At 36.1% G+C, this 17,044-nt stretch overlaps 1 protein-coding gene across 3 annotated transcripts in view; it reads left to right on the forward strand.

Annotated features, from left to right (window-relative positions):
* The window catches only part of Ldah (lipid droplet associated hydrolase), an 88,421-nt gene that overhangs the window by 61,864 nt on the left and 9,513 nt on the right, over nt 1-17,044 (forward strand). For 2 of the 3 annotated variants that reach the window (XR_007348169.1, XM_015479941.2), the window contains one exon: nt 13,240-13,322. Coding sequence is in view for 2 of the 3 variants with exons in the window: in XM_015479941.2 (XP_015335427.1) it covers nt 13,240-13,322 (83 nt within the window). In the remaining variant the exon portion in view is untranslated. Of the gene's footprint in view, nt 1-2,283; nt 7,563-13,239; nt 13,323-17,044 lie in introns of those variants that run through there. The other variant, XM_048804759.1, reaches the window with a different exon arrangement.

The following is a 17,044-nucleotide window of genomic DNA, read 5'->3' on the forward strand; positions in this document are numbered from 1 at the left end:
TACCCCCAGCATTTTCTTGGTACCAAAAGTGTTTCAGATATATGAGGTTTTTGGATTTGGGGAAATATTTGCATAGACTGTACAGGTTGAGCATTCCCGATCCAAAAATTCAAAATCTGTAACTCTCCCAAATCTGAAACTTCTATGCTCAAAAAGTTTCATATTTCATATTTTCAGATCAGTAATGTTCCTTGTAATAAAAATCCAAACAATCCACTTAGAAAACGGATTAAAGACATGAACATACATTTTACTAAAGAGGTTATTCAGATGCCAAGTAAGCACATGAGAAGTTATTCAACGTCATTAGTCATTATGAAAATGCAAATTAAGATCACAATGAAATATCATTATATACCTGTCAGAAGAGCTGAAATGAAAAATAGCAACAGCAGACTCCAGTGAGGATGCAGCAAAATTGAATCACTCGCACTCTGCTTCTATAATATAAAATTATATACTACTTAGGGAAAAAACAGCTTGTTTCTTAAAAACTAAATGTGCAACTACCATTGAACCTAGCAATTGCATTTACAGACATTCATCCCTGATGAATGAGAATTATGTTCACACAAAGACCATAATAACCCAAAACTGGAAACAACCTGATGTCTTTCAGTGGGTGAATGGCTAAACAAAGTCTGATGTAGCCATACCACAGAAAGCTCTCAACAATAAAAAGGAACAAGCTCTTAACACATACACAAATGTGTAATCTGTCTCTAGAGTATTATGTTTAGTGGGGGGAAAAATCCCCAAATTTACATAGGTATTTACATAGGTATGACTCCATGTAATAGCATTCAGAAAATTATAAAATTACAGATTTGGAAAATAAATTAATAGTTGCCAAGTGTTAAGGATGGAAAGAGGGCAAGGATGGAAATGAGTAGGTTTATAAAAGGGCAACAAGAGAGATCCTTGCAGTGATGGAATTATTTTTTTATTTTTTTTTTATTTTGACTGTATAAGTGTCAGTGTCTTTGTTGTAATACTATACTGTAGTGTTGCAGATGTAATCTTTAGAGGAAACTGAGTAAAGGGTACATATATTTCTCAAAACTTGCATGTGACTCTAAAATTATCTTAAATAAGAATTAAATTAAAAATAAAAGCATTTACCAGACCTGGTGACACATGCCTATAATCCCAGAAGTTCAGGAGGCTAAGGCAGGAGGATTATGAGTTCAAAGCCAGCCTCAGCAACTTAGTGAGGTCCTAAGCAAGATCCTGTCTCTAAATAATTTTTTTTTAAAAGGAGGGGGCCTGGGGATGTGGCTTAGTGATTAAACACCAGGTTCAATCCCCAGTACCAAAAAATAAATAAAAATAAAAATAAAAGTATTCTTCAGCTGGGGACTTCATTTTCCTCCCTAGGATAGGTGTTTTCTTCATTCTGACTGCCTAAATTAGGTGTTCTTTATCCTTGAGACACGAGAAGGTTGAGGACCCATAGCCCTAGGACTAAGAGCACATTCCAAGGCAGCTACCATGCTTTCCTTACGCCTCCTTGGAAATATTTTCTAAGCCCAAATTAGGACATGGGATATAAGAAATATGTATTTGTTTCTTTATTTACAAATGAAAAGTCTAGGTAAAATGAATTACAATTATATACTTATGAATATATTATACATATAACATATAGTCAAATACTTATTTTTTTATTTAAAAATATATTTATAAAAAGGTATTTTTCCAAGTTATAAATGCCTGTTAGAGAAGCAGGCCCCAAAAACTACACTTGAAAGAAAGGAGTCTTCCTTTTAACTGCAGTGATTGACCTCCAATTACGTCTTCTAGCAGCCCCAAATTCAGGAAACAGGGAGAAGGCAGGTTAGACACAGGACACATTCACCACAACCAGAGCCTTCCAGCCACATTGTTGCTTGAGGAATCTGGACTTCTTTTCCCACACAACCATAGTAGAGTTATGCCACATGCAAAATGTACTATAAACCAGACTGAACATTTTTTCATCTCATTCCAACAAATAAACTTGAAAATGAATAGCCCTCATCTTCCATCCTTTCCTTCTCTAGTCTTCTAACTCATTGGCTCTAGATATGGCCTTCTGATATCCAAGTATTCATTACTTCAGTAGCCTCTATTTTATTCCCATTACCTACCCAGTCTGTGTAACTGGGTAAAGAGAAAGGAGATAAGAATTACTTGTCCTCTTTCTTTTTTGGGTTCTCAGTTCATTCCCTACTTGGATACTTAGTTCAGTCTCTTAGTAGTGTCCCCAAGCTGATCATTAACTAAGAGTCTCAAATATCCTAGGCACCTCTTCTCACCTGTCTCCTCTGGATCCCGTGTCGCTCTGCCTGCTCTTGGCAACAACCCTCACAGAAGCAAGCTTTGTCCAGACATGCCTTTGCCATCCTTATACAACTCCTATTGGCTTGCTTACTACAAATGGAAGAAGGTCCCAGCTGAGAGAGAGCTCAAAATAGAAGACCTGACCCCCTTGTAGATGATTAGTGGGCTCTGTCAGAGCCTATGCCCCACATATGGTGAAGGTAACCAATATTCATATAGTCACATGAATTGGTGGCATGATTTCAGGTTTCATGAAGAGAAGGGTTGCCAAGAGGAAAGAAGCGGTACTGTCTGGTCCAGCTGGATATTCCCCCTGCAGATCTCCTTCTCTGTGACTTGACTGTCATCTAGACAATGACCCTTAACTTGCCAGCTTGACTTGTACAGGCCTTGCAGTGTTTGCACATTATGTAATGTCTGTGCTTCAGGAGAAATCACACGGAAACAAACGGAGGAAGTTCTCTAGTCCAAGTAGTGGATAATAAATCCTGCCCTATCTAGATAAAAACTATTCTTCTGTATCCTTTAGTTTATATACTCACATTTTTGTTGTTGTTGTTGTAAGCTCTGAAAAATTCAAGGAATCAAAATATTCAAGTATTTCAAATGCTGCTACCCTTTGGCAAAGATGGCGCATCCCTTCATGGAGACTGGTGTGCTGTGGCATTAGTGTTCTTCTCCGGTGTGTGTGAAACATCATTTCCTACCCAGCATTCAGAGAAGAGTAACCCTAATCCAGTTAGCATGCATTATAAACACTACTAGTGTTCACCAGTGGTATCTGTATAACTACATTGTTTTAAATGTTATTTTTAAAGAACGTTCATGGATATTTTCCTCCTTTATTTCAAGTATGGAATGTTTGATATTCCATATTTTTTTTAGAGTAGATGTTCTTCCATCTCATGAGAAGTAAACTTTCTTCTCAGACAACTAAATTGGATTTTCTGATCAAGGCTAAAATAAGATATATTTTAGCTCAGCAGTATCACAGGTCAAATAATTAAATTTTTAAAAATATTCTAAGTTCTTTTCATTAGGCTAAATTGATGTTTTAATTCCTTTCAGTTACCTAACTAGAAAAACATAGCACAGAGAAATAAAGAATTCCTGGTGGGTTACTTTGTTGAATATGTTCTTGCAAAAGAAACTTTCACATTTTTCCTTTCTTTAATCAATATCAAAATAACTTTTTAAAATATTTACAATGACATCTAATGAACTGAACTATTTAATGAGCTGACAACACAAGATTCACTGAAGAATCACAAATTTCTTAGAGTATTTTTAACTCAAACACATTAATTTTTTTTATTAAGAAGAAACCCCCTTGCTGCCTATTCTTTCACTTGTGTGAGCAGCTTGTAAAAATAAAACCCAACTGCAGTTTTTAACAATTCATATAAGTTCTACCTCAAATTCAGGAATAAAGGGGAAAACAAGGCGTTTTTGGCTTTTGTAGTGTTTGGATTTAGGGCCAAGAATGATTAAATCTGATGCGAGGATATCATCTCCCTTTTAGAAACAAAAGGGCTTGTGAATATCCTACTGTATTTTTCTGAAGAAATCTTAGGATTTAAAATTATCTTTCAGTCTAAAAAGTTGTATCATTAAAAAAAAATATGGTATCTTGGGTTGCATTTTTCTTTTGGGTGAATGCACTGTCACTTGTGTGAGTTATCAATTTGCAGACTAAATGGATGATCATAATAACCAGAATCCTGGCTTACAAAGAAACACATAATAAATCAAATGAATAATTAACATTTTTCCATATTACACAGAAATTTTACAATGGGAGAATTTCTCTTTTAGTTCTGATTTCTACATTGTTAAAAGCCACATTTGGCATCATTACTAAATATGGAAAACAACCTGGAAAAAATAAAGAACCGCTAAAGAAATTCCCCTTGTTAAATGGCTTCATCCTAGTTTCTGAGCCTATGTAGCCCTGCTAAATCTTTTGACAGAACCTCCTGTTTTATGGCTCTTTGAATACCCCACCTTACTCTGCTGGCAGTGGTGCATGGATTTCATAGAGTGGAAACTGCTTAGGTCTCCAGAATACTTAAGTCTCATAATCTGACCTCAATCCCAGACTTTGCTACCATGCAGACCTGCTTGGCTCCAGCCTTCCTAACTCCCCTGTACCCCCAAAATCTTGTTACCCTCAGGGATAGTCAGAAGATGTGCAAGGAGGGGCTACCCTTGAAAGGCTCTTTTCAGTCAGCCACTACAACTTCTTTCTCTTGGAAAGCCCTAGATTTGTGCAGATGTGGTATGATGCCACCTTTCTCCCCCACTCCATTGCCAGAATCTCATGGAAGTTAAGCATAACAACCCCTGTGCTTCAGATAAAAACACCCAGAAAATTCAAAGGCACTATCTTTATTTTTATCAGCTGGGATGAATTTGACTATAGTTATCAGAAAACTATGAATTTGACTATAGTTAACAGTGGCCAAAACAGAGAGGTCTGTTTTTCTCATGCACCAAGAAATTGAGATGTAGTAAGATGAAGTAAAAATCATCCACACGATGCCATCAGGACTGTGGGTTATTGGTACATTTCCACTCTGTTGGCCTTAGCATGTAGACCTTTCTAATGCTCATCATCTCATGCTTACATGATGGCTCCCTAGGCCTCCTATTTGACATTCCAATAGAAAACAAAAAGAGTTGGGGAGAGGTAAAAAAGCAAAAGGTCTATTCCTAATTAGCCTTTGGGTTATTAAGAAAGAGAAGTCCTCCCCAGGATCTTCCTCTTCTAGATTAAAAGCCAAAACTGTCACATCACTCCCTAAAAGGGATATAGAGAAGTCACACATTGACTTTCCTCATCTCTTGTTAAAGGAAGTCAAGGGAAATGAAGAATTTTTTTATTGGCTTTTGGATCATTACATCATTATCTACTACAGCCTCCTACAAGATAGTCTTAAGACTCATCTTTCATGTATTTAATCACCTACCAAACACCTCACTAAGGCAGTTAACTCCATTTCCTGTTCACCATGACTAAAATCTACCACAACCATGTTTATCCAAAATGTCTTCAGAGTTTATAACCCTTGGCAAGTTAAAACCTCAGACTAGGGTCTACAGTGTATTTCTTAATTGTTGCTGGCCTTCTGCAAAGATGTCTGAATGTATCTGTTCATGGGAGAGCCCATTTCAGTTCCCATGGTTATTATTATTATTTTTTTTTTATTTTAAGGGGAGTTTAAAATAGAACATGTTACTGTTTCACCTGTATTAGTTGTTACTAGTGACTTCCCTTCCCAGCCACCCTTCCATCATCATGGAGATAAATGTACTAAACCCTTTTTCTATCCACCAAATCTTATAAGGAATACATTTTTTAAAAGAATCATTTTTCCTTATAAATATCGTGATTTATTTTGGACATATAGACTCTGTCGGCCCCTTTAAAGACTTAAAGTGATAAAAATAATAGTTCAGACAGAATAGATGAGGAGTAACCATCACACTTTACACTGCAGTATGTATACCACACATGGTAGATTTCCTGTCTCCATGATTCACCTGCCCTAATTACACTATGCCTGTATCCAGTAATTCCCTTTGCTTCAGCACCAATTACCTTTTCTCCCCACTATGGTGACAAAGTCATAGTATTCTGTGGAATCACCCAGTGGCACTAGACCATATACTCCCAAAATAGCAGGACAACTTTTCTTCTCAACTCCAAGTTCTGCTTCGGAAAGCTATTCATACATCTCTTTAAAACCTTCCATTTGATCATTACCTGTGATTTTATTTGTCTCTCTATTGTCCCTGGATGCTATCTAACTAGTGCTTATGTAGCCTAGTTTCTGACTTGTCTCAACAGAAACTCCTGGACCTGCCCTCTATCCTGTGATTATTTATCCCACTTGTATACCAACACCTGTCAGCTTGGCCTATCAATGTTGGTGTGCTTCGGCCTCCACTTTTGGCCTCCATTGTGATCTCAGTTCTTGGACCACTTCAAATGAGGTGGTAGACTTATCCTCCTCACCCTCCAAAACTACTAGCCCCACGCTACCTCCTCCCTCAGTCCATTTCAATTTATTTCAGTTAATAACCTTCTTTTCAAAGACATGCCATAAACCAAATTATCAAGCATGGTGGAAATAATGAATGAAATATAGGTCCTGCCCTTAAGTTACTGACAGTGCACTAGGAGAAACAAATGTGGAAAATGTTTAATTTAACACAGTAAGGGCTCTCATAAAAATAGATGCAGAATGTGGGTGGTTCTTTGAAAGAGAGATCATTCTACCTGTATAAATAATAGAGAAGATAAGTTAGCTTGGACTTGAAGGTGACTTGGTATTTTTCCAAACTGACAAAATGGCACCAATATAAGTGACAGTATTAAACAGAAGGCAGCCTTCTGCTATAGATTATGTGCACTTGGAAAACTCATTGATAACATTTGAACTATGAAATTAATGTTCTACTGGTCTTCCAACTTTAACCCCCACTCAGATATTTCAAACCGTTTAGCCCTTCTACTATAAGTTGAAGTCCCAAAGTAATATTTGAACATTAAGTAGATTTCAGAAGATGGTGGTAGCCAATAAAATAGATTGACACCTCAGCGAGTCCTTTTTTCATACCTGTATTTTTATTTATTTTTAATATGTATTTTTTAGTTGTAATTGGACACAATACCTTTGTTTTATTTATTTATTTTATTTATTTTTTTGTGGTGTTGAAGATTGAACCCAGGGCCTCGCACGTGCTAAATGAGTACTTTACCGATGAGCCACAACCCCGGCCCTTGTATTTTTATTTTTAATGCAAGTAAAGTAAACAATTAACATTCTTCTGAATCATTCTTTCTTTCATGTTTTTGTTTCCATTATTCCTGGTACTAAACATTTCCTTCACTATGGTGCTTGAAACTCTGAATTCTGCTGGGTTTCCAGGAATGCTGTTAACATTCATTGCCAAGAGAAATGTGTTTTCCACTTAGGAAATTACACTTCTATTTGATATTATTATTTCTGACCACTGTGCTGCATTAAGAGCATTTCTGAGGAATGACAAAGATGGCTTCCTAAGAGCAATTACTGGAAAATAAACTCGTGTTCTGGTTAAGTGTGGGGGGCATGGGTGGAGGGGAGAGTATACTTAGAGGGAAATTACCAAGAAAAAAAAAACAAATAAGAGTCATAATAAAGGGATTGGGCACATTTCCTGATGAAACTTTTGTTTTAAAAAGTGTTAAAAATCTCTACAAGTTCTTTGAATTTTAAGTTTTTAATTAAGAAATGACAGAAAAATATTTAAAAGTACCCCATGAATTATATCAATACAGTGTTCCCTTAACTACCACCCAACTCAAGATCCACTGCCTGGATCTGAGAAGCCCCCTTTAAGCCCCTTTAAGCCCTTTTACACCATCTCCAAATGTAGTTACTCTCTTGACATCTACTGATACTATTTAGTTTTGCCTGGTTTTGAACTCTGTGTCACTTGTTTGTCCTTTTGTATCTGGCTTCTTTCATGCAGCAGAGTGTGATGTACACCTGTTTTGTTGCCTGTGGTTTTTTTCATTTAATTACACTGTACTTTGCCATTGGTTGAATTACACTTCAGTGTATTTATTCTGTGTTGATGGTGTTTGGGTCATTTCCAGTTTGGGACTATTAAAGATAATACTGATCAACATATGCTTCCCCCAGTTTCTGGTTGTTTCTCATATGATTATACTGATCAATACTTAGCTGAAACTAAATGGTAACCCTCTGCAGATCTCTGGAGCTTTCCTCATTCATGGCAGATCTCTCCTCCCACTATTTTGCCTTGTCAAAAACCAAAGCATTCACCTCCCTAGACTGTCAGTCCTGTCTCCTTGTTTTAAAATGTACCTGGAAAAGTGACAGACATGAAAACAAACTGTGTTGAAAGAGAAGTTAGTTACTTACAGTTCCCAGGAGAGCAGGGGGACATGCTACACGAGGCAGGGTTAGACAGGTAAGCACCTCATTGGGTCAGAAAGCAGAAGGAACACAGGTGAACATGGCCTAGGGGTTCCAAGAAAAGGAGTGGGTGAGGCAAGTTTAAGATAGCTAATTTGAATAATTTTGCCAAGCTCTAGACTTTTGAGATGGTCCCTAATTGTCTGGTACTTGGCCCTGGGATGATTTAGAACAGGGAAAACACTGACTTGCTGGCTTGTTTCCTAAGTAACAAGGAGTATGGACTTTGGATTGGTTGGCTTGCATGTGAAAGGCATGTTCGCAGGGAAATCAAAGAACTAACTATCCCTGAGAGAGGTAATCTCCCCCTGGTCAGCAAGGTCACCAAGATGTCAGTGCATCATAAAATGTAGAATATTAAAAAAAAAGACTCATGTTCTCCTCAACTTGGGGAGATTACCAAATTCTGCATGTCTTCCTCCTTCCTGTACTGCAGCCTGAAGACTTTTCAACACAAACAACAAGCTAAGATGATTTAACAGTCACCTCATCATTTTCAGTTTTCTCTAGGTTCTTTGCCCAATATCCAGTGTCTTGAAAATCTTTTCTTCTTCATATATTTTATTTGTTGCTCTAGTTTTAGAGAGGAAATCAAATCCATTTTCTATCATTCCATTTTGTTCAGAAATGGAGGAACTATGTGAGGTCATTCTCCCCCCCCCCCTTTTTTTTTTTTTTTNAATTCAGCAATCTTCATTAACAGATTCCACTTTTCCATCTCTGAAGACATTTTTGTTTCATAGAAACTTAAAACATCTCAAATTTCATGAGGAAGATTTTGTTTTATAAACAGCTTAAAATCAGAAATCTTTTACTAACAGTGATTGATGTTTAATCACTTAACCACTGAGCCGTATCCCAGCCCTTTTAAAAATATTTTATTTAGAGAGAAGGTCCCACTAAATTGCTTAGGGCCTTGCTAATTTGGCTTTAAACTTGCAATCCTCCTGCCTCAGCCTCCCAGGCCTCTGGGATTATAGGTGTGTACCATTGTGCCAAGCTGGGGTCATTTCCATTTGAGATTACAATTCAGTTGAGAATTTTGGAAGCAACAGCATGGCTTCTATCTAAAATTCAGCAATCTTCATTAACAGATTCCACTTTTCCATCTCTGAAGACATTTTTGTTTCATAGAAACTTAAAACATCTCAAATTTCATGAGGAAGATTTTGTTTTATAAACAGCTTAAAATCAGAAATCTTTTACTAACAGTGATTGAAGTTTAATTATTTCTTGACTTACAAAACTTTATTTAAAAAATGCCAAGTATGAGGTATTAAAACCACACATTTAATGCTATAACACAGTACACTTCAAATATATAGATGTGGGGCCTTGGAGGCATCTCACATGGCAGCCATGCACCAAAGTTAAGCTTCCCACACCCCACATCAGAACCTTATCTGGCATTACCTAACAGTTCCCAGGTCACCTTTCCATTGCATTTATAGCCCTCAGTGCTATAAATGAATGTGGCCTTACTAAAAGTTGGAGAATGTCTGATGTAAGTACTCATTGCTACTTACCTAGTTAGAATGTAAATTGAAGGCCTCCGTTACCATAGGACATCCCCCCAAAGGGAAACAAGTACCAAATTTAACACAGTTGATTTAGGATTTAGCTTTTGTAATATAATTCTTTTGTAAGTTCTATACTATCTATATTGGCATTTTTATAGGAAGGCTAAAAAAAGACATTTTTATAGGAAGGGTATGTTACTTTACATTTTATACTTCTTATACTATATATATATATATATGAAACGAATTGATTTGATTATGAACATCACTGGTCAACTGGAATCTCTGTAATGGATCTGGAAAGGTAAAAGTAAATCTACCATTTATAATTACAGAGTAACATTTTGCTCATGGTCAGAGTGTTTTGTGTTGAATTTCAAGCACCCAGAATTGCAATGAGGAACTTCTACCTAGGAGAAAAGGTGTACTATATAAGTCACTCTTGGACTAATTAGGACTGCTCCTGAGGTTCTTCTGTCACATATAAGAAAGTATTGTGCTTTCACTTCTTGTAATATGGGACTCAGCCCCTTGGTAACAAAAAAGAAATCAGACCCACTATGTCTGCAGGGAAGGTAGGGGAATGAGTTATATCCACCTATCTTGGATAAATGGGGCCTTCACTGCAGATAAGTGTCTTTCTAACATTGTGTCAAAAATTGAGAATCTTAGCTGAGACTAGCCTATCTATGTCACACTCAATGATAGCCACATTACACAGGAGAGCTGGAAAGTGGATTGCTGTACAGCAGGGCCTGCTGTTAACAGGAAAGAAGCTCATCATTCTGATTGCATCTATAAGGGAAAGCTTTCTACCTACCTGTGAATGAACAGGGTATCTCATATCCAGGGACAAGACCTGCACTCTCAAAATGAGACGGACATCATTATTCCAGGTACATGTATGAGTGCACGAATTGTGTGACTCTACTTCATGCTCAACCAGAGAAGTGAAAAATTCTGCTCCATTTGTGTACAATGAATTGAATATCTTTCTGCTGTCATGTATAACTGAATAGAACTAATAAAAAAATTTCAAGGCTAGAAGAAGAACACAAGTAAATACTTTTCCTGAATAGATGCATTATAGATCTTGTATTTGCAGGAAGAATACCATTACCAGTTGGAAGGGAGGGAGGAGAGGGAGAAGAAAAGGGAGAACATGGATTCCATCAACTAGAAAGAACCACTATTATTATTTTATTGTTCATCATTTCATATATCTGTACCACATATCTGTCTTTTATTTACAATAGGATCATACTGTATCAGTTTGTAATCTGCTTTTTTCCAACTACTGTTATGCTTAAATATGTATTTGACATTATATATTCTTTAGCATAATTTTTAGTAAGTTACGTGTTGAATTAATTGAGGGGGATGGACCATAATTTATTAACCTATTGTTTTATTTGGTTATTATCAATTCCTTGGATTATATTACAGTAATGTGGAGTACCAACTTTGGAAGTAGGACTTTAGAGTCTTGCATTACACATCCTTACTGTAAATCTGTGACTAAACAGCCTGTCTTGATTTAGATTAGGCCAAGGAAATGCAGACTATTTACCCCTATGTGTATTTATGCTAATATCACAGATGGACAAGAATGATTAAAATCTCACTTTAGGAATTATATAATGGCTATATTTAAGATGTTTAAATGGAGGAAGCAGCTTGCTATTATACACATGGGATAAAATAAATAAAAACTACTTAAGTGTAAATTCTCTAGGATAGGGATTATCTCTTTGCGTCTCCTGTACCTAAGACATAGTAAGTGCCCCATTGTGAACAAAGAAACTGGCTAACCCAATAATTAATATCATGTAGATGTTTTTAGGGTCACTGAGGGAATTAAAGAAGTTAATAAATTATTTCTTAAAAAAGTAATTTATTACTTTAGAAAAAGCAAAGACTTCTCTTTGAAAAAAAGCCAATTAATCACAAATACTTGCCTTCATTTGATAAAAATTATATCAAAGGAATTCTTGAGAATGATAAGAGAATGACAGGGAAGTCCTTAGCTAATAAGAAATTTCAGTGAATTTATGAGAGTGAGTGAGCAAGAGTAGGGGAGGCTGATGAAGCAAAGTATAGGGAACAAGCACTCACAGCCCTGCTGTCTAGTACAGAAGACACTGTCAAATGCAGCTGCTGAAGGTTAAATTAATTATAATTACGTTAGAAATTTAGTTCTTTGTCCCACTAGCCACATTTCAAGTGCAGCAGCCACATGTAATAAACAGCAGGTACAGAACATCTCTATCATTCATCATGTGAAATACACTGGTATAGCACTGGCTGAGAAGATGGTCTACCCAGTTACAAAAGAGCCTGTCCTCCCCCAAGTTGAGACTTAGAAGTTCAAGTGCGAGAAGGAAGATGAGCCTGAGAAGGCCTCTACAAACAGATTCATCACCAGTCACCCCAATCCTGCTGTCTTGCACAGCACACACATTGTCCAAATTAAAACTTCATTAGAAAGGGCAAAAGATAAAAGTGAGGTGAAGAACCAATTATAGAACCGCAACAAAAGTTATGTATTAAAACAGGAAAGAGAAGAGCAAGTAAGTGAGAAAAATGAAAACCAAGAGGAAACACTTGTCAATAATACAAGAAATTTCCCAGAACTGAAGTTTGCAGTGAATTGAAAATGACCCACGTCATGATACATCATCATAAAGATTGAGAATCTTTCATGACTGATATGCAGAAGGTCTTAAACACTTCAGAGTTGCGCGCTCTCATGCACACACACACACACACACACACGCAAATACCTTCAAAGGAAAGCGAATCAAACTGACACTGAACTTCTCATCAGTAATTGCAGATATTTAAAGACAGGAGAACAGATATCAAAGACATCTTGAAAGTGAGGGTTACTTTGCTTATTTTTCAACCAGTATAATGGAATGTATCCTCATTGAATACTCTTAGAGATCCTGTAAGTCTATCTTTTAAAATGAGCATTCTTTTTTAGTTTTTTTCCTTTTAAAAAAAATCACCATTTCATGTTAGTTATCATATGCAGTTTCCCTGGTGTACATGATTTATCTGTAACAATTTGTGCTTCTGGTCCTTAAATCACAATAGTGCAAATTGTCAGGTACAATTACATGTGTCTATTGTGATATCTAATATTAAACTGTTGGACAACTAAACTTTACTTTTAAGAATCCAAGCAGGGTTAAGAGAAGGTTCTTTGGAAGCATGTGCTCTTGTTTCCAGAGACTCTGCATGTTACTTGTCTCATGTGCCTCTCTTAGACTCATAAGTATGTCACATCAGATAGCACATTTGGTTTATAAAAAAGGGAGGTAGATGAATTGATTAAAATTAATTTGATATTTGTGTTGCTCTCCATATTCTAAGTGTTTGACTTTTTTATTTTATAAATGTAGCTAATGCTGCCTACCTTGGAGGCCAAGAAATGATGCAGGTGGTGAAGAGAGATGATGAAATCATAAAGGAACATTTATCTAAGGTAATTACTTTATGGCTGATCATGAAAGGTTAGAATTGGGAAGAATCTGCAAAACCTTGAGAGTTTGTAGATTCAGACAGAGTCCTACTGCTAGTTCAAGTTGATGTTATCCTTGAGAGTTGCACAGAGTAAGTAAAGCTGATTGCATAGTTATTTAAATATATTTTGCTACCTGCTTTTGTTGAATCTACTTTTATAATCAATATTTTTCTGTTTTAACAATGAACTGAGAAGTTTCAATAATATTTATGGAATAAGTGAGTTATGTTGAAGCATAATAAAACTGGAAAAAAAAACTAATGTGACATATCATCCAATGACCAGTAAGCCTGTCTTTCAGATTCTTCAGCACATTGCAGTAGATGGTCTCATTCTGGCACAAAGAATAGTTTTCTAAAATATTCACCATTTGCAAATTATTCCTGAAAATACTAGACTCTTGCACACATTTTGAAACACTAGTCTCTAAAACTAGAAGATCACCCTGGTTTAGAATATGTCTCAATATCCTTGAATGTGTGTGGCTGTAGCACTACTATGGCAACATTTGTCTGTCTGTCCATCCTGAATAGAATACAGCTGCACTTTATTTTTGTATTGTCCACAGTGCTGAGGATCAAACCCAGGGCTTCGTGCAGGCTTAGCAAGTAAGTAACACCTGTAGCCCTGTAGCCCAGAGGTATGCTGTTTATGATAGCTATATACCACATGTGGTTTTTTGTGACTAGTCAGAGTTGAGATGTGCTGTAAGAGTAACAAACACATTGAATTTCAATACTTATTACTTGAAAAAAGAAAATATTTCATTAATATTTTATATGGATTACATGTTGAAATGATAATATTTTAGATATACTAGATTAAAATAAAATTCTATCCATTCCTTTATACTTTTTTAACACAGTTATTAGAAATCTTTTAAATTGCATATGTGCCTTGCTTTATCTTTTGTTGTCAGCACTAATCTAGAGCTTTACAGTTGGTGCCAAATAATGGCATCTGCTGGGAGCACTAAAATACTCTCTGCTGAATGGCTGTCTCTTATTTGGTCCAGACCCTGCAAGTCAAATTTTAGATACTCTGCTGAGTTTAGAGTCTCTTCATAAACAGAGATATTTGGCCTACACTTGCCTACAGTCTTAACCCATATTTCTTTAACCTCCTAATGTAATTTCCTAGAGCTAGAATGAAGATATTCTTTAAAAAATATTTTTAGAATAGTGAAAATATTCACTCATAGAGAAGACAATCTGGGTTTGTCTTATGGACATAGTGGTCATTGTATTTCTTAAGTAGCAGTTGTCTAGAGAGAGAAAGTTTGAACCAGAAGCAAGCCTTCACTAATCAAATGGAGAAGTTGGGGCCCTCAGGAGACCCCTATATAACTACTTCCAGTCATTGAGGAATGCAAAAATATAAGAAAACAGTATTTTATTTTTCAGCTAAATTGTAAGTGAGCCTGCTTCAAAAATACATTTAAGTTCTCCAGGTTGGAAGTTCATAAAAACAATTCAACTCCCACTTAATAACAAGACTGGCAAATGCTCACTTCCAAACCTCACACTTGCCAAATGACTAGACCCATCCTGTGTCAGAGCTTGTCTTACCACCTGTGGAAGCCAGCTGCTATAAGATATTCATCAGTTCTGGATTCTGTTTGTATGTTGTGCTCAGAAAGAGGTCAAAGAAAGGTGCTAACTTATTCCTGTGTTAAGTTAAATCCATATGCATGTGTAATCATTCCCAGATAGAGGTCTGTTCATGGTAACTGTGTCAGGGATGTAAGTTTACTGAAACTGTTATGGGAGAAATACGGGGGTATAATGGTAGATGGCAGACATTTCAAGGTTAGTGCTAACACACAATACAGAAATACACTTTTCCAACTCCAGAGAGTACTTTTGTTTCTAAGGCGGTGTTAAATGTATTTGTAGAATTTGGGGAAACAGTATTGTTTAGTTTAATGATTCACAACTACCTTGCAATTCATTAATTATGCTTTCTGCGAGCTAAATTTGAGCTCTCCACTCAAATAATATAATTCCAATTTCTGAGTGAAACTTGGTACAAAGACACAGGAAGTTTATTGCGATTTTTTTGTTTCTGTAATGAAAAAGAGGAAGCATGCTGTAATTTAATATTGATAAAAGTCAAATCAACATAACATGTCCCGGTATGCTTGAGAAATAAGGAAAGTTAACAGGATGCATAGTTCCAGGAAGAGAGTAGGCATTGCCTCCTGCCTTCCAAACACCCTGATAATTAGTCAAACTTAAAAACCACCTCCTGAGATTTGAAATATCCCAATTTTAGGTATTCTGGTGAAAAGATATGCTATCCCATTTCCACCCAAACAAAGGCATTTAGGAACTTCATACATATCCAGGGCTATCCAATGGGAAGAGGTTTTGAGCCACACATTGTTGCAAAAATCATTCCATATATCTCAGTTATTCAACTAAAAATAGTTTGGAAATATGTAACTTTGTGCCACATAGCCAGAAAGCCACAGGAAAGTTAGAAAGGTACAGTGTCTCTACTGTATCATGCAGGTGGCTTTCTGATTCTTTCTCCTCCTTCAATAGAAAACGGGCATGCCATAATCAGCGGGCATTGGTTATAAATTCAAATTTTGCAACACTGGATTTTTATTGTCCTCATGAAGAGGGCTTTTTATATTCTTGAGAAAAACTGGCCTTTTTAATTCCAAAAAAATCTACTGAGCCGATTTTCTTCCTTCTAAGGTCTACATACTTTATACCCATTATTGGACAGTTTTGTTTATTTGCAGTGCTTCAGTGCTCAATACTTACTTTCCTTTCCTGAAGCCAATATATCATACTTATAGTTGTTTCCAGAAGAGTATACCATGATTTATGGCGTCATGGATTGTTATGTATTCACCTGACTAAATCCTGCTTGTACTTTAAAACTTGGTTCCACATGGGGAGGGGAAAAATAGAAGTCCATTAAATTAGACAAAGGGAAACAAAGGGGAGGGAGGAAGAGGGGGATTAGAAAAGCCAGTAGAATTAGTTGAACATAACCTTCCTCTTCTTGTATATGAATAGACGACTAGAGTAACTCCACATCACGTATAACCACAAGAATAGGATTCTAACTAGAATAAGTTATATTCCATGTATGTACAGTATGCCAAAGTACACTCTACTGTCATGTATATCTAAAAAGAACAAATAATAATCATAATAAATAACTTGGCTACATTGTCATCTCCAAGAGGCCTTCCCCAGCCCTGGTTTTGGTAAGATGGTCTTCCCTTTGACTCTCTTGGCTACATATATAAATTGATAATATTGCATTTGTCAGACAGTATTTAAATGGTCCTCTGTCTTTCACCTTGAGGTTAGGAACTGTATTATCCTGATTTGGGGATTCCCCTGGGACCCAGCACAATTCATAGTACTTGATTTTAAAAAAATCAATAAATATATCTACATAGATGGATGGTGTGAGACATCAATTGGGAATCCTTTGGAGTATAGATTCTAAAATTTTTTGTAACAATGATCTCTTTGGCTCTCTCACATAAAATATGTGAACCTCTTCTAAGAATAATGTTTTTAAGGACATAAAATAAATACAGGAGGTTACAAAAGAAGACAATTATACCAAAATATAATTATCAAAATATTTTAAAAACTGATCTGTGATATAGTAATGTGTGCATATTTATTAACACATTGAATAACAAAATATAA

This window comes from Marmota marmota, unplaced genomic scaffold, assembly GCF_001458135.2.
Source record: "Marmota marmota marmota unplaced genomic scaffold, marMar, whole genome shotgun sequence".
In the NCBI taxonomy this organism is placed as follows: domain Eukaryota; kingdom Metazoa; phylum Chordata; class Mammalia; order Rodentia; family Sciuridae; genus Marmota; species Marmota marmota.